The sequence below is a fragment of the Danio rerio genome, chromosome 14 (genome assembly GCF_049306965.1).
Source record: "Danio rerio strain Tuebingen ecotype United States chromosome 14, GRCz12tu, whole genome shotgun sequence".
In the NCBI taxonomy this organism is placed as follows: domain Eukaryota; kingdom Metazoa; phylum Chordata; class Actinopteri; order Cypriniformes; family Danionidae; genus Danio; species Danio rerio.
This window is the reverse complement of record NC_133189.1, coordinates 2,785,208-2,812,455: the sequence shown is the minus strand read 5'-3', so window position 1 is coordinate 2,812,455 and position 27,248 is coordinate 2,785,208. Positions and strand designations below refer to the sequence as shown.

At 38.7% G+C, this 27,248-nt stretch overlaps 9 protein-coding genes across 9 annotated transcripts in view; all 9 read left to right on the top strand.

The window, feature by feature from the left end:
- The window catches only part of pcdh2aa1 (protocadherin 2 alpha a 1), a 202,037-nt gene that overhangs the window by 23,367 nt on the left and 151,422 nt on the right, over window positions 1-27,248 (top strand).
- Window positions 1-27,248, top strand: part of pcdh2aa3 (protocadherin 2 alpha a 3) — a 192,430-nt gene that overhangs the window by 13,760 nt on the left and 151,422 nt on the right.
- Window positions 225-3,523, top strand: LOC101884096 (protocadherin alpha-8-like). Its single transcript, XM_073922467.1, has one exon. It carries the CDS (start codon window positions 405-407, stop codon window positions 2,778-2,780), a length of 2,376 nt encoding a protein of 791 aa, XP_073778568.1. The 5' UTR covers window positions 225-404; the 3' UTR covers window positions 2,781-3,523.
- On the top strand, window positions 3,749-6,612 carry LOC108192086 (protocadherin gamma-A5-like). Its single transcript, XM_017359045.4, has 2 exons — window positions 3,749-6,258; window positions 6,595-6,612. The coding sequence occupies exons 1-2, from the start codon at window positions 3,886-3,888 to the stop codon at window positions 6,610-6,612; spliced, it is 2,391 nt and encodes a 796-aa protein (XP_017214534.2). The 5' UTR covers window positions 3,749-3,885.
- Window positions 6,845-12,673, top strand: LOC108192085 (protocadherin alpha-6-like). Its single transcript, XM_017359044.3, has one exon. The coding sequence runs from the start codon at window positions 7,030-7,032 to the stop codon at window positions 9,400-9,402; it is 2,373 nt and encodes a 790-aa protein (XP_017214533.3). The 5' UTR covers window positions 6,845-7,029; the 3' UTR covers window positions 9,403-12,673.
- LOC108192084 (protocadherin alpha-3-like) lies at window positions 10,100-14,018 on the top strand. The gene has a single exon (XM_017359043.4). The coding sequence runs from the start codon at window positions 10,314-10,316 to the stop codon at window positions 12,714-12,716; it is 2,403 nt and encodes an 800-aa protein (XP_017214532.2). The 5' UTR covers window positions 10,100-10,313; the 3' UTR covers window positions 12,717-14,018.
- Window positions 15,419-17,970, top strand: LOC100150033 (protocadherin alpha-7-like). The gene has a single exon (XM_073922451.1). It carries the CDS (start codon window positions 15,573-15,575, stop codon window positions 17,949-17,951), a length of 2,379 nt encoding a protein of 792 aa, XP_073778552.1. The 5' UTR covers window positions 15,419-15,572; the 3' UTR covers window positions 17,952-17,970.
- LOC137487556 (protocadherin alpha-3-like) lies at window positions 18,709-22,936 on the top strand. The gene has a single exon (XM_073922452.1). It carries the CDS (start codon window positions 18,871-18,873, stop codon window positions 21,358-21,360), a length of 2,490 nt encoding a protein of 829 aa, XP_073778553.1. The 5' UTR covers window positions 18,709-18,870; the 3' UTR covers window positions 21,361-22,936.
- Window positions 23,000-27,153, top strand: LOC108192083 (protocadherin alpha-3-like). The gene has a single exon (XM_017359040.4). It carries the CDS (start codon window positions 23,165-23,167, stop codon window positions 25,553-25,555), a length of 2,391 nt encoding a protein of 796 aa, XP_017214529.2. The 5' UTR covers window positions 23,000-23,164; the 3' UTR covers window positions 25,556-27,153.

The window sequence follows — 27,248 nt, the reverse complement described above, 5'->3', positions numbered from 1 at the left end:
GATATTCACTTATATAATGAAACATTCACTTAAAAAACATTTAATACTTTTGCTCATGAGTGAATGTGACATTTTACTCTGCATCCGCAGAGCTCCTAAACCTTCAGTATTATTTAAAGGATTAAGATTTTGTTTGAACTAAACAATGGACCGCTCGGTGTCAGCATTGCTCTATATTGGAGCATTTTGCCCTGCCCTACATGGTGACATGCGCAGTCCTGTTTAGTTCTCTACATTTTAGGGCCAGTGTGAGCCGAGGAAATTATGTTTACGGTAGCTTCACGCCATAGCACACCCTTTGCACGGTTTAGCTGAATGCTGACTCTAAATCGTTTATCTTTTTGTGCGTAATTCACGAACGATACATGTCTGGTTCTGGACTACTCTACCTTTAATCGCTCGCGATGGCTAAGGATAGACAAAGGCGCAGATTGTGGAGCTGGTGGATTGCTTTGTGTTTGATCCTGCGTTGTATGCAGCGCGTTTCAGCACAGATCAGATATTCGGTTCCGGAGGAGGTGAAAGAAGGAACACATGTGGGGAATATCGCTAAGGATCTCGGTCTTGATGTAAGTTCATTAGAGCACAGAAAATTTCGTATCGTTTCTGGATCCAGGGACAGCTTTTTCCAGGTAAATCAGAACAATGGCATCCTGTTTGTTCATAAGCAAATCGACCGAGAGGAGATTTGTGATGGCAATGCTGCGTGTGTGCTGAATTTAAAGATTGCTGTTGAAAATCCACTCGAGGTTCACTATGTTGAGGTTGAGATAACAGATGTAAATGATCACTCGCCTTCATTTCCAGAAAAAGACTTGCATATTGAAATAGCAGAGAACACATTAAAAGGCACTCGATTTGGTGTCCCTACCGCACGAGATTTGGATGTCGGTGTTAATTCTATCCGGTCTTATCGGCTCTTACAAAATGATAATTTTGACATAGAAACAAGAGACAGTGAATACGGGGATAAAAGTCCCTTTCTACTCTTACAGAAACCCCTAGATAGGGAGAATAAAGAGAAACACCTCTTAACATTGACTGCAGTTGATGGTGGAAATCCTCCAAAATCAGGCACATTAAATATTACAGTCACAGTCCTCGATGTAAATGACAACCGGCCAATTTGCAACCGAGACACATACACTATTACTTTAAAAGAGAACGCGTCTCCCGGTTTCAGGGTTACATTTGTTAACGCAACTGACCCAGATGAAGGCGTTAATGGAGAAGTGGAATATACTTACGGCAGAAATGTACAGCGTAAAGTGCATGATATGTTTGAGTTGGATAAAGTGACTGGTGAAATACGAGTAAAAGGAAAAATAGATTTTGAAGAAAATGAAATTTATAGTCTGAACATCATGGCATCTGATAAAGGACGTCCTCCACTAAATACCGACTGCAGAGTTATCATCAAAATTATAGATGTAAATGATAATGAGCCTGAGATTGACGTTACGTCTCTTTCTAATATTGTTTCTGAGGACGCAAAACCAGGAACAGTCATTTCTCTCATTAGCATTACAGACAAAGATTCAGGAATAAATGGTAAAGTTATTTGTAGCTTATCAGAAAATTCACCATTCGAGTTAAAACCTTACGTGCAGCAGAACATGTACTCTCTGGTAACTAAAGAGAGTTTAGACCGCGAGTTTGCGTCTCATTATGACATTACAATAACAGCTACTGATTTGGGCAACCCAGCTCTTTCTGCAACCAAATCTTTAAGTATAGACGTGTCTGATGTGAACGATAATACACCCCAGTTTTCCCACAGCCCTCTTGAAGTTTATTTATTTGAGAATAATCCACCCGGACAGTCCATATTCTCTGTGAGCGCCACTGACAAAGACAAAAATGAAAACGCTGTTATTGTGTATCAGATTATAAGAGGCGATCAGACACAAGGCGATATGAGCTCATTCCTTAATATAAATTCTGAAACGGGAGTTATTAGTGCTCTGAAAAGCTTCGACTTTGAAACAGTAAAGAAGTTTCAGTTCCACATACTCGCCACAGACTCTGGAAGTCCATCTCTGAGCAGTAACGTGACAGTGAACGTGTTTATTCTGGATCAGAACGACAACGTTCCAGTGATCTTATATCCAGTCAGCGCTAACGGTTCTGCTGAGGGTGTGGAAGAGATTCCCCGTAATGTGAACGCAGGTCATTTGGTGACTAAAGTCAGAGCCTATGACGCAGATATAGGATACAACGGCTGGTTATTATTCTCACTGCAGGAAGTTAGTGAGCACAGTCTCTTTGCTTTGGACCGCTATACAGGACAGATAAGGACCCTTCGCTCATTCACAGAAACAGACGAGGCCCAGCATAAACTGGTCATACTGGTCAAAGACAATGGGAACGTTTCCCTCTCAGCAACAGCGACTGTGATTGTCAAAGTTGTGGAGCCCAAAGAGGCTTTTGCAGCTTCTGATGTTAAAAACGCAGAGAAAGACGAGGAGGAAAACAACGTGACATTTTATTTGATCATCACTTTGGGCTCGGTTTCGGTGCTTTTCGTCATCAGCATCATCGTGTTGATTGTAATGCAGTGCTCCAAATCTACAGACTATTCTTCCAAGTATTTACAGGACACAAATTATGACGGGACTCTGTGTCACAGCATCCAGTACAGATCTGGAGACAAACGCTACATGTTAGTTGGACCCAGAATGAGTATCGGCTCTACTATAGCACCAGGCAGTAATAGGAATACTCTAGTCATACCAGATCGCAGGAGGAGGGACTCTGGAGAGGTAAGGATCGCTGATTAAAATTTAAACTATTGTTGTGTTCGTTTTTTGTATTTACTTTCGTGTGCACAGTTACTTAACCTTTTAACACTCTGCAAAATGTGTTTATCACACAATTAAAGACCCTAATAAATAGCAATTTAATAATTCCAATGATTGTTTTGCTCTGCATGTAATGCATGTGCACACTTATTTATCAACATTCACAGTTATACGAAGTAGTGACTTTATAGAAGGAGCTGTCCACTGTGCTGGTGCTGAAATGTGTTGCGGTTGCTTAGGATTGTGCTACATTTAAAGGTGTTTTTATTCTGCTCACATATTTAATTTGTTTTGAGTAATATGTAGACACTTTATTATATGGAGCAGCATGCAAGTTGTAGCTGCGAAATATATATTTATTCGCTTGGCAGGGACGTGGAATTTTTACTCGTCACAATGTCAGACAAATCCGTAAACAAATGCGCGTTTATTTAAACGGAGGTACAAAAATCCGAATGATTCATTCTGCATCCTTACAAACCCTTTAAATGTGTATCATACAGCGCTTGGGCACACGAAGAAAGGCTTATTTTAACTGACAACAGGCGGTATGTGGACACTTCTAGCGAGAAGGCAATGCAAAAACAAAACAATGCAAAGGCAAAACGCGAGCATTAAAGAAACATGTCACAAATTTTACATAATAAAGCATCAGAAATTATTTTGCCATACATGAATATGAACAACAAATTTTGCAGGAATTATATTTTAGTTATCATCTACATAACATTTCAACAACAAAAATAATCTAAAATTAAAGTCTTACACAAGCTATTATGACACTGCGTGCAATTATTTTAAGTTTTTTTTACGTAGTAGGTGGGTTTACTGAAGAGTTTTTATGGATTGTGTATTTGTGGACCACTCGATGTCACTGTTGCACTAATAATGTGAATCAGATAGGACCTGCCTCTGATGATGACGTGGAACGGGATGTATTGTTCCTTGCATTCGTGAGCTGATCTTCAGTCAGACGCGTCGTTTAAACCTGTTTTACATGTAGGTTTTGATTTCCGTGATATGGCTTCGATCATAGTGTAGTGTATAATCGCGCAGAATGTATTGGACTCTTGAATAACGGCGCATGAAAACGCTCGCAATGGATTCTGGAGGACAAAGGCGCGGATGGGAGTGCTGCTGGATTTTTCTGTTTTCGCTCGTGTGCTTTGGACAGCAAGCGTCTGCGCAGATAAGATACACTGTTCCAGAAGAAGTGAAAGAGGGATCTGTTGTTGGAAATTGTGCTAAGGATTTAGGTCTTGATGTCAGTGCATTGGCGGACAGGCGATTTCGCATCGTTTCTGGATCAAATGACGCGCTCTTTGAGGTAAATCAGAACAATGGTGTCTTATATGTGAGTAAGCAGATTGACAGAGAGCAGGTGTGTGATGGAAATGCCGCCTGCTTGTTTAATTTGAAGGTAGTTGTCGAAAAGCCTCTCGAAGTCCATTATGTTGAGGTTGAAATAACAGATGTGAACGATCACTCCCCATCTTTCCATGATAAAGATTTATATCTTGAGGTTTGGGAAAACACAGTAACTGGAACCCGATTTGAACTACAAACTGCTCGAGATCTGGATGTGGGGGTGAACTCAGTGCGATTTTACCAGCTGAGTAAAAATGCACATTTTGATTTGGAAATCAAAGACAGTGTATATGGGGATAAAACTCCTTTCTTAGTGTTACAGAAAGCATTAGACAGGGAAACCACTGAAATGCACAGACTATTGTTGACTGCAGTAGATGGTGGAGCTCCACCAAAATCAGGCACTCTTAACATCACCGTCTTTGTTTTGGATGTAAATGATAACCGCCCCATATGCAGTAGTGACACTACAACTATAACACTGCGGGAAAATGCAGCGATGGATACTGTAGTTACAATTATGAATGCAAGTGATGCAGATAGCGGTATCAATGGTGAAGTAGAATACACATACGGTAGAAACATGAAACCAAAAGTGCTCGATATATTTAACTTAGACCGAAAGTCGGGGGAAATACAAGTTAAAGGTTTGATCGACTTTGAAGAAAATGAAATATACAGTTTGATAATAAGAGCATCAGACAAAGGTGTCCCTCCTCTTAACACCGACTGCCAGCTTATCATTAAAGTTGAAGATGTGAATGATAATAAACCAGAAATACAAGTAACCTCTCTTTCTAATGTAGTTATGGAGGATGCAAAAGTTGGAACAGTTATTTCCCTCATCAGTGTAAGCGATAAAGATTCTGGAATTAACGGGAAAGTTGTTTGTAGCCTTTCTGACAATGTACCATTTGAGTTAAAGCCGTCAATTCAGGAAAACATGTATTCTCTTGTAACGAAAGAGCGATTAGATCGAGAGCTAGTGCCGGAATATGATATAAAAATAACAGCAACAGATTTAGGAAACCCGCCCTTGTCAACCTATAAAAGCATGCTTGTGCAGGTGTCAGATGTAAATGATAACATCCCAGAGTTTTCTTCAAATCCTCTAGAGCTTTACTTAACTGAGAACAATCCTCCAGGCGCTTCTATATTTTCGGTCAGTGCCTCAGACAAAGATATTAATGAAAACGCTGCCATAACTTATCACATTATTAGAGGAGGAGGAACACATACTGATATGTCAACTGTTATGAATATAAATTCCGAAACTGGTGTTATTCACGCACTGAAGCGTTTTGACTTTGAAACAGTAAAGAAGTTTCACTTTCACGTGCTCGCCACAGACTCTGGAAGTCCATCTCTGAGCAGTAACGTGACAGTGAACGTGTTTATTCTGGACCAGAACGACAACGTTCCAGTGATCTTATATCCAGTCAGCGCTAACGGTTCTGCTGAGGGTGTGGAAGAGATTCCCCGTAATGTGAACGCAGGTCATTTGGTGACTAAAGTCAGAGCCTATGACGCAGATATAGGATACAACGGCTGGTTATTATTCTCACTGCAGGAAGTTAGTGAGCACAGTCTCTTTGCTTTGGACCGCTATACAGGACAGATAAGGACCCTTCGCTCATTCACAGAAACAGACGAGGCCCAGCATAAACTGGTCATACTGGTCAAAGACAATGGGAACGTTTCCCTCTCAGCAACAGCGACTGTGATTGTCAAAGTTGTGGAGCCCAAAGAGGCATTTGCAGCTTTTGACGTTAAAAACGCAGAGAAAGACGAGGAGGAAAACAACGTGACATTTTATTTGATCATCACTTTGGGCTCGGTTTCGGTGCTTTTCGTCATCAGCATCATCGTGTTGATTGTAATGCAGTGCTCCAAATCTACAGACTATTCGTCCAAGTATTTACAGGACACAAATTATGACGGGACTCTGTGTCACAGCATCCAGTACAGATCTGGAGACAAACGCTACATGCTAGTTGGACCCAGAATGAGTATCGGCTCTACTATAGCACCAGGCAGTAATAGGAATACTCTAGTCATACCAGATCGCAGGAGGAGAGACTCTGGAGAGGTAAGAAACAACAGATTTATTTTGATTACTTCACCACGTTTCTTTTAAAGTTGTTATACCCCTTAATTGTAGTTATGTAGTTATATATATATATATATATATATATATATATATATATATATATATATATATATATATATATATATATATATATATATATATATATATATATATATAATTTTGTGCAGAGTTATGCTTTCGGCATACTTTGACTGACTCTGTCTGATCACTAAGTAACAGCACAAACACGGAGCTGTTCAATTCGTTGGTGCTGAAATGAGAGACATTCCTTGAGAAATTGTTTGACATTCCACGACTTTAAAACCTGTCTAAAAGACTCATCGTGGATATTAAGAGTACATATTTAAAATATTGTTAGTCGTGAAAAAGTGGAAAAATATTAAGCGTACTTAATGCAGATTTCAATATTTAGTATAGGCCTACTTTTTAAAGGTTTAATAACAGACGTTCTTGTGCACAATCAAGCATTTTGAGCCACATGATGTCAGTGTCGCTTTAGTTTTGATCCAGTCGGCTATGTTAAGTCCTGCCTCAGATGATGACGCGAGCAATGCTGATTTTTTTCGCACACACACGGGAGACTGGGTATGGACAATGCGCTGTACTGAGATGCTGAATATAAACTGATTTCAGGTATTTTATTTTATGTTTTTACTCATGATATTGTTGCCATAAGCAACGTACTACGGTCTCTGATATCCAAGGAAATATACATTTTCTTCTGGAGATATTATTTTCTTTTCGCTCGCGATGGAAGCGGGAGGACAAAGGCACAGACGGGAGAACTGCTGCATTGCTCTGTGTATTTATTTTCTGATCATCGAAGAGCAGGTTTCAGCTCAGATACGATATTCTGTTCCAGAAGAGGTCAAAGAAGGAACCGTTGTTGGAAATATTGCTAAGGATTTGGGTCTTGAAGTAAGTAGCTTGGTGGACAGACAGTTTCGAATCGTTTCAGGATCTAAGGAGGAGCTTTTTCAGATAAATCAGGACAATGGCGTTTTGTACGTTCATAAGAAAATCGACAGAGAGTCTCTGTGTGTTGGCAGTGGTGTCTGTATGGTTAATTTAAAAACTCTTATCGAAAATCCTTTGGAGATGCATTATGTAGAGGTGGAGATTTTAGATATAAACGACCACTCTCCGATATTTTCCGAGAAAGAGGAGCGCCTGAGAATTTATGAAAATACACAACCTGGAGCTGATTATCAGCTACAGGCTGCCAGAGATGCTGATTCTGGGAGTAATTCAGTCCGGTCATATAAATTAACCCCTAATGATAATTTTGAAATTCAAGTGAGAGAGAATGATGAGGATAAAGTGCCCTTTTTAGTTCTGAAGAAGGCTGTTGATAGGGAGATTACAACAGCATACAACCTGCTTTTAACAGCAGTAGACGGAGGAAATCCGCCGAAATCTGGCGCTCTTAACATTACTATTACTATTCTCGATATAAATGATAATCGACCTGTGTTTAGTCGAGAAACATATTCTGCAACATTACAAGAAAACTCTGTTATTGACACTGTTGTTCTTAAAGTAAACGCAACTGATAAGGACGAGGGACTGAACGGCGATATCGAATACAGTTTTGCAAAGTTAAACCTCAAAGTACAGGAGGTTTTTGAGCTTGATCAGGTCACAGGTGAGATACGTGTAAAAGGGGCAGTGGATTTTGAAGATACAGAAGTTTATAAACTTGATATTCAGGCCTCAGATAAGGGGCATCCACCAATGTTTGCAAAATCTAGAGTTGTTATTAAGATTATTGATGTGAATGACAACAGCCCTGAGATTGAGATTACGTCACTTTCTAAGAACATTCCTGAAGATTGTAAACCTGGAACGGTGATTTCTCTGATCAGTGTGACCGATAAAGACGCCGGGATAAACGGTAAAGTCATTTGTCAGTTAAATAAAAATGTTCCCTTTGAGCTAAAGCCTTCTTTTAAAGACAACATGTACTCTTTAGTGACAAAAGATCGCTTAGACAGAGAGACTCACTCACAGTATGACATTACAATAACAGCCTCTGATTTAGGACAGCCGTCTTTGACTGCATCGACCACTCTAAGCGTTCAGATTTCTGATGTGAATGATAATGCTCCAGAATTTAGCATAAATCCTCTAGATCTTTACCTGATGGAAAACAATGCTGCAGGTTCGTCCATAATTTCAGTCTCTGCGTCTGATAAAGACTCTGCTGAAAATGCCGTGATATCGTATCATATAATTAGAGGTGATGGATCACAGACTGATATGTCCTCTTACTTGAATATTAATTCTGAGACAGGTGTTGTTTATTCGCTGAAGAGCTTTGATTTTGAGATGTTAAAAACATTCCACTTTCACGTGCTCGCCACAGACTCTGGAAGTCCATCTCTGAGCAGTAACGTGACAGTGAACGTGTTTATTCTGGACCAGAACGACAACGTTCCAGTGATCTTATATCCAGTCAGCGCTAACGGTTCTGCTGAGGGTGTGGAAGAGATTCCCCGTAATGTGAACGCAGGTCATTTGGTGACTAAAGTCAGAGCCTATGACGCAGATATAGGATACAACGGCTGGTTATTATTCTCACTGCAGGAAGTTAGTGAGCACAGTCTCTTTGCTTTGGACCGCTATACAGGACAAATAAGGACCCTTCGCTCATTCACAGAAACAGACGAGGCCCAGCATAAACTGGTCATACTGGTCAAAGACAATGGGAACGTTTCCCTCTCAGCAACAGCGACTGTGATTGTCAAAGTTGTGGAGCCCAAAGAGGCTTTTGCAGCTTCTGATGTTAAAAAAGCAGAGAAAGACGAGGAGGAAAACAACGTGACATTTTATTTGATCATCACTTTGGGCTCGGTTTCGGTGCTTTTCGTCATCAGCATCATCGTGTTGATTGTAATGCAGTGCTCCAAATCTACAGACTATTCGTCCAAGTATTTACAGGACACAAATTATGACGGGACTCTGTGTCACAGCATCCAGTACAGATCTGGAGACAAACGCTACATGTTAGTCGGACCCAGAATGAGTATCGGCTCTACTATAGCACCAGGCAGTAATAGGAATACTCTAGTCATACCAGATCGCAGGAGGAGGGACTCTGGAGAGGTAAGAATAACCCATTAAATCCTATAACAGTCGCACAGTTATGTTTATGTAGCGGATGTTATGCATGAAACTATCTAGGACTTATTAGTAGATTTATAAAAGGCCATGCGAGAATAGGGGAAAGCGTGTCATCGGTCAGCTGACTCCTCTCTGTGGTGGGTGTGTCGCTGCTGTGTGTCTATGTAGTCGCTGCTTAAGCCTTTTCTTTTCTTTTTCCTCTTTATGTTTTAGGTTTAATTCAGATATTTGCTTTGGAATGCTGGTATCTGTTTGGCTCCTTTTGCAATTTGGAGTGGCTGTCTTTGTAATGTGCAAGGTTATGTTTTAAATTTATAGAAGTTATACAAAAGAAATCTTGCTCAGTGCTTGGTGTTTGTAAGAAACCACTGACCGTAGGGAGCTGTTCACCTGTTTGGTGCTGAAACTCCACGCAGTTGCAAAACAGAGTTGATTGTCAAAGACATTTGTCACATCTGAGACATTTAAAAAAAGTTTTTACGATTTGTTTCAATTGTTATGAACAAATAACACTGGTAGTTTTTAAAATACTGAAATTTGCCAACTAAAATCTTCATCTACATTGTAAATTCGTAAAATAAACCTTAATTTTTGTATATTTTGCGACTGGCTTTTGAAAACGTATTTCAAACCACATGGTGTCGATGTTGTTGTAGAAATTATCCAGGATATTGCGTGCCGCCCACAATTATGACGTGCAAAAGGGGCTGCATTGCTTTTCCCCCTCACGCACACACACTGAGGGCTCGGTGTGAAAGGACAATATACTGTTCTGACGCTATCATAAAAAGATGGATTTCATATTTTGTAAGTTTTCCATCATTTATTCGCCATAAACGTTCTGAGACGGACTTTAATATCCGAAAATATAGCCTGCACGTTTATTTCTGGACAACTGCAAATCGCTCGCGATGGAAGCGGGAGGACAAAGGCGCAGACGGGAGAACTGCTGGATTGCTCTGTGTATTTATTTTCTGATCATCGGACAGCAGGTTTCAGCTCAGATACGATATTCTGTTCCAGAAGAGGTCAAAGAAGGAACCGTTGTTGGAAATATTGCTAAGGATTTGGGTCTTGAAGTAAGTAGCTTGGTGGACAGACAGTTTCGCGTGGTTTCTGGATCTAAGGAGGAGCTTTTTCAGATAAACCAGGACAATGGCGTTTTGTATGTTCATAAGAAAATCGACAGAGAGTCTCTGTGTGTTGGCAGTGGTGTCTGTATGGTTAATCTAAAAACTGTTATTGAGAATCCTCTCGAGATTCATTATGTAGAAGTAGATATATCTGATATAAATGATCATTCTCCTAGATTTCCAGAAAAAGAGCAGCATTTAAGAATTTCCGAAAATACACTACCTGGTGCTGACTATCAGTTGCAGGCTGCCAGAGATCCTGATTATGGTACTAATTCGGTCCGGTCATATAAATTAAGTCCTAATGATCACTTTGAAATTCGAGTGAGGGAGAATGACGAGGATAAGAAGCCGTTTTTAGTCCTGAAGAAGGCTGTTGATAGGGAGATTACTACAATTTACAAACTGCTTTTAACAGCAGTAGACGGAGGAAATCCTCCGAAATCAGGCACTCTTAACATTACTATTACTATTCTCGATATAAATGACAACCGCCCCGTGTTTAGTCGAGACACATATTCTGCAACACTGCAAGAAAACTCTCTTATTGGCACTGTGGTCGTTCGAGTAATTGCAACTGATATGGATGAAGGAATGAATAGTAATATCGAATACAGCTTCACAACTTTACACAGCAAAGAGCATGATGTTTTTGAGCTCGATCCGGTCACAGGTGAAATACGTGTAAAAGGGGCAGTGGATTTTGAAGATACAGAAGTTTATAAACTCGATATTCAAGCATCAGATAAGGGGCATCCATCTATGTCTGCAAACAGCAGAGTTGTTATTAAGATTATTGATGTGAATGACAACAGCCCTGAGATTGAGATTACGTCACTTTCTAAGAACATTCCTGAAGATTCTAAACCTGGAACGGTGATTTCTCTGATCAGTGTGACCGATAAAGACGCCGGTATAAACGGTAAAGTCATTTGTCAGTTAAATAAAAATGTTCCCTTTGAGCTAAAGCCTTCTTTTAAAGACAACATGTACTCTTTAGTGACAAAAGATCGCTTAGACAGAGAGACTCACTCACAGTATGACATTACAATAACAGCCTCTGATTTAGGACAGCCGTCTTTGACTGCATCGACCACTCTAAGCGTTCAGATTTCTGATGTGAATGATAATGCTCCAGAATTTAGCATAAATCCTCTAGATCTTTACCTGATGGAAAACAATGCTGCAGGTTCGTCCATAATTTCAGTCTCTGCGTCTGATAAAGACTCTACTGAAAATGCCGTGATATCGTATCATATAATTAGAGGTGATGGATCACAGGCTGATATGTCCTCTTACTTGAATATAAATTCTGAGACAGGTGTTGTTTATTCACTGAAGAGCTTTGATTTTGAGATGTTAAAAACATCCCACTTTCACGTGCTCGCCACAGACTCTGGAAGTCCATCTCTGAGCAGTAACGTGACAGTGAACGTGTTTATTCTGGATCAGAACGACAACGTTCCAGTGATCTTATATCCAGTCAGCGCTAACGGTTCTGCTGAGGGTGTGGAAGAGATTCCCCGTAATGTGAACGCAGGTCATTTGGTGACTAAAGTCAGAGCCTATGACGCAGATATAGGATACAACGGCTGGTTATTATTCTCACTGCAGGAAGTTAGTGAGCACAGTCTCTTTGCTTTGGACCGCTATACAGGACAGATAAGGACCCTTCGCTCATTCACAGAAACAGACGAGGCCCAGCATAAACTGGTCATACTGGTCAAAGACAATGGGAACGTTTCCCTCTCAGCAACAGCGACTGTGATTGTCAAAGTTGTGGAGCCCAAAGAGGCTTTTGCAGCTTCTGATGTTAAAAACGCAGAGAAAGACGAGGAGGAAAACAACGTGACATTTTATTTGATCATCACTTTGGGCTCGGTTTCGGTGCTTTTCGTCATCAGCATCATCGTGTTGATTGTAATGCAGTGCTCCAAATCTACAGACTATTCGTCCAAGTATTTACAGGACACAAATTATGACGGGACTCTGTGTCACAGCATCCAGTACAGATCTGGAGACAAACGCTACATGTTAGTTGGACCCAGAATGAGTATCGGCTCGACTATAGCACCAGGCAGTAATAGGAATACTCTAGTCATACCAGATCGCAGGAGGAGAGACTCTGGAGAGGTAAGCGCCCTTTCATTTGTGCGGAGTCGTTCGCCATTATTTGCTTAAAGTATTTTCTAAAACTTTCAAAGTCTTTACATGCGAAATAGTTTTTTCATAGTTTAAATCAATTCAAATTATATGTTTATTTTATTCATGCAGTTGTTTTATGTATCTTTTTTATTATGTGCAAGTTTGTATAACAGTTTAATAATTACTACTATTACGGGAATGCGTTCGCGTGGGTTTCCTCCGGGTGCTCCGGTTTCCCCCAGTCCAAAGATTTGCGGTACAGTTGAATTGGGTAGGCTAAATTGACTGTGGTTTGTGAGTGTGTATGGATGTTTCCCAGAGTTGGAAAGGCATCCGTTGCGTACAACATATGCTGAATAAGTTCTCAGTTCATTCCTCTGTGGCTACCCTAGAATAATAAAAGGACTAAGCTGAAAAGAAAATGAATGAACGAATGAATGAATTACGGGTGTGTTGGTGCTGTTTGTGGTTCTGAAAAGTCGTTCTCCTTCACAGTCGCTGAGATTTTATTTTTATTTTTTGCTCTTTTTACAGTTGTGTCAGTTGATGAAAAACTATCAATGACTCAACTAATTTGAATAGATTAAAGACAGAGACTTGACTTCTCAACAATACAAAATTTTTGGTAACACTTTATAACATGGGCACACTATTATGCATTAAATGATGGTTAACCAATGTACAGATAATCAGTAGTAAAGTATAACTCGTGAAAAAACTAAACTTGATGTTTAAATATTGCTCATGCAGTAATCATTGATAAATGTTTTAGTTTTTCATGAGTTATACATGAACTCACAATTGTATGTGCATTAGATAAGCATTATTTAATGCATGTTGGTGCACTCGTATTTGAAAGTGTTCCATTTTATTATAGCTATCCTTATTTAAAATGTTCTTCAAGATAATTACAATTTCATTGATTTCTCAGGCAATAGTTATTACCTCGTACCCCTCTAATAGAAAATATTATAGTTTTAGTATTACAGTTCCCCAATCATCCACATGTAATCCACTATAAAAAGGATTGCAAAACAGAATGAATTACGAAACACTTTTACATTTACATGAAATTAAACCATGCTAATTCACTATTAAAACACCAGGCTGCTAGTACCTCAAAATACAATAGCGTTGCATAATATATACACTTTTATCTATATACAAGTCGACCACGTCAAACTCCTTATTTTAGCTGGAGAACAAAAATCAATGAGGAAAAATTATCTTAAAGCTAGCAACGCTCACTCTAAAATCACCTCTAACAGTCAGTCACGCAGGTGTGTTTACTATATAGCACGAAGCAGTTACGTGCGTGTGGGATATACACAATCATTACAAACAAACAAACAATCAAATAAAAAAAATTAATGGAAAAAAAAAATATATATATATATATATATAAAATAATAAATGAAAGTAAACACCCACACCCAGGTGGAAAGTTGTATTTTTGACGTAATTATCCTATTTTAGTTGTACTACACTAAGTGGATATTAAATGTGTTATTTTGGAACAACTCCAAGCATAATAATTGTTATTTTATTTATACTTTAGATTACATTTAAGCTATTTGAAATAAGTTGTAACATACTTGTGTTAAAATGGACATACTTTAACTACAATTAAAGTGTACTTTTAAAACTATATTTTTTTAAAGTACATTTAAATTATATATTAGAAATGCATTTAAAGTGTATTTTTAACACAGCTGAAGTATATTTTAAGTTTAGAGAAAGTGTATTTTAACCCAGATGCAGTGCATTTTAAAACCAATTCAAGTATAGTATAAGCTCAGAGTTCAGATGAAGTACAATTTAAGCACAGCTGAAATGCATTTTAAAACTAGTTAAATTATATTTTAAGGCCAGGTGAAAAATATTCAAAGCTTCACATTAATGTGTTCTTACTATACTTACCATACATTTGCAGAGTACTACAATACCTACTTTATTTCCGCATTAATAAACAAAATAATAAAGAAGAATGCATTTTATTTAAATTTAAAAATATGCTGTAAAAGTACAATACAAACACAAATAACTGCACGGTTTTTAAATGCTTGAAAATTGTATTTTTCAACTTTTTCAATTGACAATTAACATTGCATAACAGTGTGAAGCTAAATATTTTGAAATACAAGCTAAAGCACGTGCTCATTTGCAGTATTTAAAATATGTTTCATTATGTCTAAAACAATTACAAATAACACGCATATGTTTAAAACACGCTCAAATCGGCACCGTTTCACAATATTCTTAAACAAAGTAAACACAAAACATGCTTTAAGAAAGAATAAAATCAGTGTGTTCTCTGTAAATACATTAAAATGCATAACTAGTAAGCTTGAGTTAGTTTTTAAAAGAGCAATGACGAGTTTTTTTTACCAATGTACTTGTATATAGTTTATAATAAATCCATTAAATGCAAACCAACACATTTAAATTGCACTTTAAGTAAGTATGTTATTTGTGCTAATTGTGTTTAAACATGCTATCTACATTTTTAGCACATTTGTATTATATTTAAAAGCACTTCTTTTTCATCTGGGCACTAAACCTGTCGCATTCAGTAAGCGCTGTATAATAAGATATATTCACTATTTTGTTTTAGAAATTATTATATGTGCATTTGAAACAGTTCTTGCTTTTACCATTTGATGTCAGCCTTACATAAGGATTGACTGGGGAGATTTTGCCCTGCCCATTATGAATTGTGCGCATGGCTTTTTTTGTTCGTTTACGCTGGGATGGGAGCTTTATTCTGTGTCACGGATTTGTCCTCTCTTATTTAAAAGCGACAATTTTACCACGAATACACGGTGTCATGAACAAGAAGCGCACTCTGGTGGCAAATTGCATGTTCTTTGTTTTTTAAAAGAGGTTTTCACGATGGAAGCCGGAGGACAAAGACGCAAATGCGATTTCTGGTGGAAGGCTTTGTGTTTCTTCTCGCAGCTTAGCATCACGCTGCAGATTTCAAGCCAAATACGATATTCTGTGCCAGAGGAGGTACTTGAGGGATATACTGTGGGGAATATCGCAAAGGATTTGGGTCTTGATGCGAATACTTTGGTGGATAGACGGTTCCGTATCGTCTCTGGATCGAAAGATTCTCTCTTTGAGGTAAATCAAAACAATGGCGAGTTGTATGTCAGTAAGAAAATTGATAGAGAAGAGCTGTGTGAGGGAAACAGCGTATGCTTGGTGAACTTAAAAGTCGCAGTTGAAAATCCACTTGAAATACATTATGTTGGAGTAGAAATCACTGACGTGAATGATCACAGTCCTCGTTTCCCCGAGAAAGAGCAGCATTTTAAAATGGCTGAGAACACAATTGAAGGTGCACGCTTCGAGCTCCAAATTGCAAGAGATCCAGACATCGGAAGCAATTCAATTCGACATTATAAATTAGCAAAAAATAGCTTTTTTGAGCTGGAAATGAGAGACGGCGACGAAGAGGAAAAGAATCCGATTTTAGTTTTGCTTAAACATTTAGACAGAGAGAGAAATTCCGAGCATAGACTTGTGTTGACTGCAGTGGATGGAGGCGTCCCCCCTAAGTCAGGTACTTTAAATATTACTATTACTGTTCTTGATATCAACGATAATCGCCCTGTATGTACTAAAGATACATATTCAGTAACGATTCCAGAAAACACACCTATAGGGACAGTGATAGCAAGAGTAAACGCCACTGATTCTGATGAGGGTTTAAATGGGGAAGTTATATACACACTAGGGAAAACTAGTAGGCGAAAAGTGCATGAAATATTTAGCCTAGATAGTATAACTGGCGAAATTAATATTAAAGAGCCAATTGATTTTGAAGAGAACGAGGTACATAGACTTACAGTGCAGGCTACTGATAAAGGACAGCCGCCGATGACCACTGACTGCAGAGTAATTATTAAAATCACCGACGAGAATGATAATAACCCGGAGATTGACGTCACGTCCCTTTCTAACATCATACCTGAGAACTCAAAACCCGGTACTGTGATATCTCTAATTAGTGTATCAGATAAAGACTCTGGTGTTAATGGGAAGGTTGTTTGTAGTCTTTCAGATAATGTTCCGTTCGAGTTAAAACCATCTGTGCAGGAAAATATGTATTCTTTAATTACTAAAGGTGAGTTGGACAGGGAAGTTGTGTCAGATTATAAAATCACGATTAAAGCCAGTGATCTCGGTCAGCCGTCTCTCTCCTCTTTTAAAACTGTTACTGTGCAGGTGGCTGATGTTAATGACAATAAACCAGAGTTTGACAGAAATCCCCTTGAGCTGTATTTAGTGGAAAACAACACGCCTGGTGCGTCAGTATTCTCCGTGAGCGCGTCAGATAACGATCTAAACGAAAATGCTGCGATATCCTATCAGATAGTTAGAGGAAATGGTACAGAGAGTGACATGTCTTCCTTTCTCAGTATTAACCATGAAAGTGGAGTCATCAATGCGCTGAAAAGTTTTGATTTTGAAGCCATTAAGAAGTTTCAGTTCCACATACTCGCCACAGACTCTGGAAGTCCATCTCTGAGCAGTAACGTGACAGTGAACGTGTTTATTCTGGACCAGAACGACAACGTTCCAGTGATCTTATATCCAGTCAGCGCTAACGGTTCTGCTGAGGGTGTGGAAGAGATTCCCCGTAATGTGAACGCAGGTCATTTGGTGACTAAAGTCAGAGCCTATGACGCAGATATAGGATACAACGGCTGGTTATTATTCTCACTGCAGGAAGTTAGTGAGCACAGTCTCTTTGCTTTGGACCGCTATACAGGACAGATAAGGACCCTTCGCTCATTCACAGAAACAGACGAGGCCCAGCATAAACTGGTCATACTGGTCAAAGACAATGGGAACGTTTCCCTCTCAGCAACAGCGACTGTGATTGTCAAAGTTGTGGAGCCCAAAGAGGCTTTTGCAGCTTCTGATGTTAAAAACGCAGAGAAAGACGAGGAGGAAAACAACGTGACATTTTATTTGATCATCACTTTGGGCTCGGTTTCGGTGCTTTTCGTCATCAGCATCATCGTGTTGATTGTAATGCAGTGCTCCAAATCTACAGACTATTCGTCCAAGTATTTACAGGACACAAATTATGACGGGACTCTGTGTCACAGCATCCAGTACAGATCTGGAGACAAACGCTACATGCTAGTTGGACCCAGAATGAGTATCGGCTCGACTATAGCACCAGGCAGTAATAGGAATACTCTAGTCATACCAGATCGCAGGAGGAGGGATTCTGGAGAGGTAAGAAATGACTGAACAGTCTGTGTATTAGTTTCATGCACATAATCGTGTTACAGGTGTCAGTTGCTGTCCATGGTACTGAATCTGATGTTTAGTTTTTGTTTGAAATGGTACATTCTTAGTCTATCCCTTTTTCTCAAGTTGATTTATTATTTAAACTAATAGTTTGGTAATTGCTAAACATAGTATTGTTAAATATGCATACATAACACTGTTCATAATTAATAAAATGGCGTTATGCTGCACAGTATTTCAGATTTTGTAACCTGGATTGAGCTTCTCCAAGTAGTAATGAAAATTTGAGTGAGCTTTTGTTTATTTATTTATTTATTTATTTATTTATTTAGTATTTGGTTAAATGTATCATGGCTGATTGTGAAGCAATAAACATTAATTAATTCCCTTTGCATTTAATTTTATGTCTGCACTGGTTATATTTTAAGGTTGTTGTTTACTTCAGTGTTTCGTGTCTACTCTAGCATTTAGTGTCTTAGTCTGTGACTTTTGTGGTTTAGGGAGCAGTTCAAATGTGGTCTTGCAAAACTTATTATGATATAATTTTTTGTTTTGTTATTCTTGTTGCTATTTTGTACTGTATTTTCTCTAAGGGTAATTGCATGAATCTTATATTTACTGTTATTATTTTTTTTAGCGGTGATTACTCTGCAGTAAAATGTGATGCATTACAGATGTCAGGGCGCGAGATGTCGGTGTAACCCTAGAATACGGCTCAGGACGTAAAATACAGGGAGTCCTGCCCTTTGCATTTATTGTTTGTGTAGATCCCTCGTCAGAGGCTGTCGTGCGGCTGTATTTTCTCTGCGCGATTTGTTTTTCGTCTGTAAATGCTGGATTTTAGGGCAACGACGATGCTCGACAGAGTCGACCGAGTGTAACAGAGGAATTATTGTAAAATCTTGTCTGTAATATCTTCATGATGGAACAAAGGAGATTGGCGCAATGGCTGAAGGAGCACGCGAAATTCCCTCTAATCGCCGCATTGCTTGTGTTTGTTTCGGTGGCGCGAGCGCAAATTCAATACTCCATCTCAGAGGAACAGAGAGAAGGAGCTGCTGTGGGAAATATTGGGAAGGATTTGGGAATTGATCCCAGAACCCTTAAAGAGCGAGGATTTCGCATCGTCTCAACCTCAGGCGAGTCAATGTTCATTGTGAACCAGAATGACGGAGTACTGTATGTGAACGGTAAGATAGACCGAGAGGAGGTCTGCGAGAGAAGCACGCCGTGTTTAATAAATGTGAAAATAGCATTAGAAAATCCTCTTGAAATACATTATGTGACTGTTGAGATTCTGGATGTGAACGATCACGCTCCGAGTTTTCCTAACCTCCAAATGCATTTAGAAATAGGTGAGTCTGCCCTGCCCGGTGCGAGATTTCAGCTTCAGGCTGCACGCGATTCTGATAGCGGCAGTAATTCTGTGCATCATTACAAACTCAGTCATAATGATAATTTCCGACTTGAAGTCAAAGATCGAGGGGAAGATGGTAAAATTCCTATTTTGATTTTACAAAAGGCTTTAGATCGAGAGCTCACTCGAAGAATAAATTTGCAGTTAACAGCTGTCGATGGAGGAAAGCCTGCAAAATCAGGGACAATGGAGATAACAATTAACGTGATAGATATAAATGATAACGTGCCCGTCTTTACCAAAGATGTTTATTCAGTCATGCTGAATGAAAATGCACCCATTGGTACAACTGTGATTCAGGTCAACGCTACAGATGTAGATGAGGGTTTAAACGGTGAGGTTGTTTATTCATTTGGACAAAGCGTTAATAGTAAAGTACGCAAGCTCTTTGACATTAACACAATAACTGGGGAAATAACTGTACAAGGACATTTGGATTATGAGGACAAAGACAGCTATGAGATTGATGTACAAGCGTCTGACAAAGGAACTGTTCCTCATACTACAGATAAGAGTATAATGATAAAAATTATTGATGTAAATGATAATGCACCTGAAATTGAGGTGACATCCTTATCCAACTCCATTCCAGAGGACTCTAGACCTGGCACCACAGTGGCTTTAATTAGTGTCTCTGATTTAGACTCTGGACTCAATGGCAAAGTGTCCTGCTCTTTAGACGATGACATGCCTTTCAAACTAATACCTTCTTCACAACATAGCACATACTCATTAGTTTCCACATCACCATTGGACAGGGAAACTAGATTTCAGTATGACATAACATTGGTTGCAAAAGATGCAGGACAGCCATCATTGTCATCTGTTAAAACAGTAACTGTTATAATATCAGATGTAAATGACAACAGTCCAGAGTTCTCTTCCTCTCCATATTCGTTTTATGTCCCTGAAAATAATGTCCCAGGAAAATCTTTATTTTCTGTGTCCGCCTCTGACAAAGACATTGGTGAAAATGCTATAGTCAGCTATCAAATATTAAGAGAGAGCAGCGAGGAAAACAAGATTACATCTTTTATTAATATTAACTCTGAAAATGGGGAGATTTATGCGCTCAAGAGTTTCGACTTTGAAACTTCCAAAACATTTCAGTTCCACATACTCGCCACAGACTCTGGAAGTCCATCTCTGAGCAGTAACGTGACAGTGAACGTGTTTATTCTGGACCAGAACGACAACGTTCCAGTGATCTTATATCCAGTCAGCGCTAACGGTTCTGCTGAGGGTGTGGAAGAGATTCCCCGTAATGTGAACGCAGGTCATTTGGTGACTAAAGTCAGAGCCTATGACGCAGATATAGGATACAACGGCTGGTTATTATTCTCACTGCAGGAAGTTAGTGAGCACAGTCTCTTTGCTTTGGACCGCTATACAGGACAGATAAGGACCCTTCGCTCGTTCACAGAAACAGACGAGGCCCAGCATAAACTGGTCATACTGGTCAAAGACAATGGGAACGTTTCCCTCTCAGCAACAGCGACTGTGATTGTCAAAGTTGTGGAGCCCAAAGAGGCTTTTGCAGCTTCTGATGTTAAAAACGCAGAGAAAGACGAGGAGGAAAACAACGTGACATTTTATTTGATCATCACTTTGGGCTCGGTTTCGGTGCTTTTCGTCATCAGCATCATCGTGTTGATTGTAATGCAGTGCTCCAAATCTACAGACTATTCGTCCAAGTATTTACAGGACACAAATTATGACGGGACTCTGTGTCACAGCATCCAGTACAGATCTGGAGACAAACGCTACATGTTAGTTGGACCCAGAATGAGTATCGGCTCTACTATAGCACCAGGCAGTAATAGGAATACTCTAGTCATACCAGATCGCAGGAGGAGGGACTCTGGAGAGGTAAGCAAATGGCTGAACAGTCTGTGTATTAGTTTTATGCCAGTGATGGGCAAACTCGGTCCTGGAGGGCAGGTGTCCCTGCACAGTTTTGCTCCAACTCTAATCAAACCCACCTGCTTATAGGTTTCTGGTGATCTTGAAGACACTGATTAGCTTGTTCAGGTGTTTTTGACTAGTGTTGGAACAAAACTCTGCAAGGACATCGGCCCTCGAGGATCAAGTTTGCCCATCCCTGTTTTATGCTCACAATCTTGAGACAGATGTAAGTTGCTGTCCATGGTACTGAACATGCTCAAATTGTTGTTTCAAACCGTCTTTCCACTTTCACATCTTTTTATTATTTATATTGTTGCTATGATACAAATCAGATAAATTATTAAAGTATAGTTTAATTAAATATCCAAATCTAAAACTGATGAAAAGCAAAAATAAAGCAACTTGTGATTTATTTTTATACTGCAGAGCATCTGAGATTTTGCAGCCTGGTTTGAACTTCTCCAAGTAGTTTTGCATGTTTGTGTTTTAGGTCGTGATGATTAAGTAAGGTATAATTCTGATTGCACTTAATTTTGTGTCTGCGCAACGCTTTCTCACGGCAATTTGTAACTTTTTGATTTAGTGGCTAAGCATTCGTACAATCTCGCTTATCGCCAATCACGGTTGGGTTTAGGTGTGTAGTTGGATGGGCTGTCCCGTTCTATGTTATAGCTATAGTTTATTTTTTACTGGTCTGTAATTGGTTAGGGCTTCTCTAAGTTTATGGTGTGATTTGGAGAACTGATTAAAACTAGCATTTGAAGCATTTTGATTTGCTATTTTTGTTTTCCCTTTGGAAGTTAGATAAAGAAATGGACAAGATCAGATGTGGTGATTGTTTAAACTGGACTAAGTGTAAACTAACAGCGTCTGTGAACTTGAGGAACTGTGAGACTATAAATAAAAAGCTGATTGTGAAGAAAAACAAAGTTAATTTGGCAAATTATTGTCATGTTATTAAATTATTTGGTTTGCATTTATTTTTTTATGTCTGTCCAGCTCTATGTTGAGGCTGATGTTTGCTTAACTGTGTTTACTAGGTTTGTATCAAGACAGTTTTTTTTTTTGTATTTTTGATGTATTCAGACGACTAATATAAAATTAGGGTGTGACATTAACATTTTTTTTAATTATTTTTTTTATTCTCTTATCGCTCTCGGTAAGTAAACAATATACTAGACTATATTAGTTCAAATGCATGATTACCTTACTAAATCTAAAAAAAAAATAATAATAATTAAATGATGTCTGGGGATTTAAGAAATTTCTATGATGTTAGTTTTAATTTTTCCTTTTATTTTGTTTATAGTGTATTGTTCTCTGTATAAATTATATGCAAATATATAAAGATTAATTGTATGAATCATATATTTACTATATTTTAACGATAGTCACTGTTGAAACAATTTACCGGATTATATCAGAGCAAGTGTATGCTTTAAGTTGACTAAACATAAAATGAATGGTGTTTGTGGACTTGCAAAACTTATTATGATATCGTTTTTTTTTTTGTTATTGTTGCTATTTTTTGTACTATATATTTTCTTTTTAGCTTGCTTCTAAGTCTATAAAGATGAATTGCATAAATCTTATATTTGCTATATTTTAGCGGTGATCACTCTGCGGTAGAATGCGATGCATTACAGTTTTCAGGGCGCGAGATGTCGGTGTAACCCTAGAGTACGGCTCAGGACGTAAAATACAGGGAGTCCTGCCCTTTGCATTTATTGTTTGTGTAGATCCCTCGTCGGTGGCTGTCGTGCGGCTGTATTTTCTCTGCGCGATTTGTTTTTCGTCAGTAAATGCTGGATCTTAGAGCAACGGCGATGCTGGACAGAGTCGACCGAGTGTAACAGAGGAATTATTGTGAAATCTTGTCTGTATTATCTTCATGATGGAACAAAGGAGATTGGCGCAATGGCTGAAGGAGCACGCGAAATTCCCTCTAATCGCCGCATTGCTTGTGTTTGTTTCGGTGGCGCGAGCGCAAATTCAATCCTCCATCTCAGAGGAACAGAGGGAAGGAGCTGCTGTGGGAAATATTGGGAAGGATTTGGGTATTGATCCCAGAACCCTTAAAGAGCGAGGATTTCGCATCGTCTCAACCTCAGGCGAGTCAATGTTCATTGTGAACCAGAATGACGGAGTACTGTATGTGAACGGTAAGATAGACCGAGAGGAGGTCTGCGAGAGAAGCACGCCGTGTTTAATAAATGTGAAAATAGCATTAGAAAATCCTCTTGAAATACATTATGTGACTGTTGAGATTCTGGATGTGAACGATCACGCTCCGAGTTTTCCTGAAAGCGAGATGCATTTAGAAATAGGGGAATCTGCCCTGCCCGGTGCGAGATTTCAGCTTCAGGCTGCACGCGATTCTGATAGCGGCAGTAATTCAGTGCATCATTACAAACTCAGTCATAATGATAATTTCCGACTTGAAGTCAAAGATCGAGGAGAAGATGGTAAAATTCCTATTTTAATTTTACAAAAGGCTTTAGACCGAGAGGTTATTCGAAACTTTGATTTGCAATTGATTGCAGTAGATGGCGGAAAACCTGCCAAATCAGGCACAATGACCATAACGATTAGTGTTTTGGATATAAATGATAATTTCCCAGTGTTTACAAAAGACGCATACTCGGTCATGCTGAGTGAAAATGCGCCTATCGGTACTACTGTGATTCGGGTCAACGCGACAGACTCAGATGAGGGCCCGAACGGCGAGATAGTTTATTCATTTGGAAAAAGTGTTAGTAGTAAAGTGCAAAAGTTGTTTAATATTGACACCATCACTGGGGAAATAACTGTAAAAGGACTATTAGATTATGAGGACAAAGACAGATATGAAATTGATATACAAGCATCAGACAAGGGATTAATCCCCCTGATTACAGATAAAACTGTGACCATAAAGATAGTTGATGTAAATGATAATGCACCTGAAATTGAGGTGACATCCTTATCCAACTCCATTCCAGAGGACTCCAGACCTGGCACTACAGTGGCTTTAATTAGTGTCTCTGATTTAGACTCTGGACTCAATGGCAAAGTGTCCTGCTCTTTAGACGATGACATGCCTTTCAAACTAATACCTTCTTCACAACATAGCACATACTCATTAGTTTCCACATCACCATTAGACAGGGAAACTAGATTTCAGTATGACATCACATTGGTTGCAAAAGATGCAGGACAGCCATCATTATCATCTGTTAAAACAGTAACTGTTATAATATCAGATGTAAATGACAATAGTCCAGAGTTCTCTTCCTCTCCTTATGCATTTTATGTGATGGAGAATAATGCTCCAGGCAAATCTTTATTCTCTGTGTCCGCCTCTGACAAAGACACTGGTGAAAACAGTGCTGTCAGCTATCAGATATGGAGAGATGGTGGTGCAGAAAACAAATTTACATCTTTCATTAATATTAACTCTGAAAATGGGGAGATTTATGCGCTCAAGAGTTTTGACTTTGAAACTTCCAAAACATTTCAGTTCCACATACTCGCCACAGACTCTGGAAGTCCATCTCTGAGCAGTAACGTGACAGTGAACGTGTTTATTCTGGACCAGAACGACAACGTTCCAGTGATCTTATATCCAGTCAGCGCTAACGGTTCTGCTGAGGGTGTGGAAGAGATTCCCCGTAATGTGAACGCAGGTCATTTGGTGACTAAAGTAAGAGCCTATGACGCAGATATAGGATACAACGGCTGGTTATTATTCTCACTGCAGGAAGTTAGTGAGCACAGTCTCTTTGCTTTGGACCGCTATACAGGACAGATAAGGACCCTTCGCTCATTCACAGAAACAGACGAGGCCCAGCATAAACTGGTCATACTGGTCAAGGACAATGGGAACGTTTCCCTCTCAGCAACAGCGACTGTGATTGTGAAAGTTGTGGAGCCCAAAGAGGCTTTTGCAGCTTCTGATGTTAAAAACGCAGAGAAAGACGAGGAGGAAAACAACGTGACATTTTATTTGATCATCACTTTGGGCTCGGTTTCGGTGCTTTTCGTCATCAGCATCATCGTGTTGATTGTAATGCAGTGCTCCAAATCTACAGACTATTCGTCCAAGTATTTACAGGACACAAATTATGACGGGACACTGTGTCACAGCATCCAGTACAGATCTGGAGACAAACGCTACATGTTAGTTGGACCCAGAATGAGTATCGGCTCTACTATAGCACCAGGCAGTAATAGGAATACTCTAGTCATACCAGATCGCAGGAGGAGAGACTCTGGAGAGGTAAGAGATGTGATTACTCAATAAAACAATACTTTATCTCGCTTAGCGTCAAATAGTATTTTTTTTTCAAGTAGGCTATTATTAAAATATTTGTTACATTATATTTTCTAACTGATGAAAACACTCTTTACGCATTGCTCTTTGGCATTTACAAAGCTTTGAGTGGGTCATATTTGCTGTCCATGGTGCTGAAATGTTTCACTTCTAAACTCTCAGAAATAAAGGTGTGTGAGCTGTCACTGTGGTGGTACCTTTTTAAAAGGTACACATTTGTACTTGAAGGGTCCATATTTGTACATCAAAAGTATAAATTAATACCTACAAATTTTAACAGGAAGACTTTTGTACTTTTTAGGTACTAATATGTACCCTTGAGGGGTGTTAATATGGACCTTTTAGGTACAAATGTGTACCTTTTGAGAAGGTACCACCCCAGTGACAGCTAATGTACCTTTATAGCTGAGAGTGTATAGTGACTATTTTGCTTTAAAGTTAGTGGAATTACTCACTATTTTCTTATGAAACTTTGGCTAAGAATATTGAAGAAGCTCCGTAACACCACCAAAGATCTTTTGACTGCAGAAACACAAAAAGAGATGTGTGTATCACTTCTGTTTAGGAGAGAATTAGGGAGAGCAGTTTGAAACTTCATGATCTATATATGTGTGTTCTTTTGGGCTCTGTTCGGATTGTGCTCTTCATTATCATGATCATGACAATCATGATCCTTTTTTTGTATAATATTGCCTGCAGGGTGTCTGATGCACTATTTTATTTTAATTTGGAAATAGACCACACATCCATAGAGTGTATTGGTTTGCAATTGTAATATATTTAAGTATTGTTGCAGGATTGTAATTGTAAACCTAAAGTGATAGTGTGCTAAGGTGTTTGTGTCTTGTCTGTCTTGTCTTGTTAAAAACTCTTATGAGTGTTGCTGATGTTCATACTATTTGTAGTTAGAGTGTGTTTTAAAGGCATGTTGTCTGATTTTAATAGTGGACTTGGCTGCTGGATCTTTCTTCAGAATCCACAACTTTCTCTTTCTTTTTTACTTACTGGTTTTATCTATTTATTAACAATTTGTCACATTTAATTAGAAAATAAATGAATGACTAATTTAACATATATTGGTCACACTTTATTTTGATGATCCGTTTGTTGAATTTAAGTTACATTGCATCCACATGCCAACTAATTCTCATTAGATTATGAGTAGACTGTTAGGTTGGGGTTGGGGTTAGCGTAGGTTGACATGCACTTGCAAGGTTTCTTATAGTCAGTTACATGTCTGTTGAAGCAGCAGTATCAGCAGATATTAAGCAGACAGTCTACTAATACTCAAATAGACCATCAAAATAAAGTGTTACCAATGTAATTAGTATGGATTAGTTATTTAGGAGTTCATGCACTCTAAAATTGTGGGGTTATTTTAACCTAGCCAAATGATGAAATATGGACAAAACAAACCACTGGATTAAAGATAGGCTATACATTTAATTCAAAAGTGTAACGCACAAGTTGGTTTTGTCCACATTTTTACCAATTTTAGGTTAAAATAACAAAACTATTTGGACTCAAAAATAATAAAACCATACAAACTATTTTTTATTAATATCTTTTCAGCTAAAAACTATAAAACTTTCATTAAAATCTATATTTTTAATCAGTCATTCATTGAATTAGTCATTCATATACTTACACACTTTTGTTTATA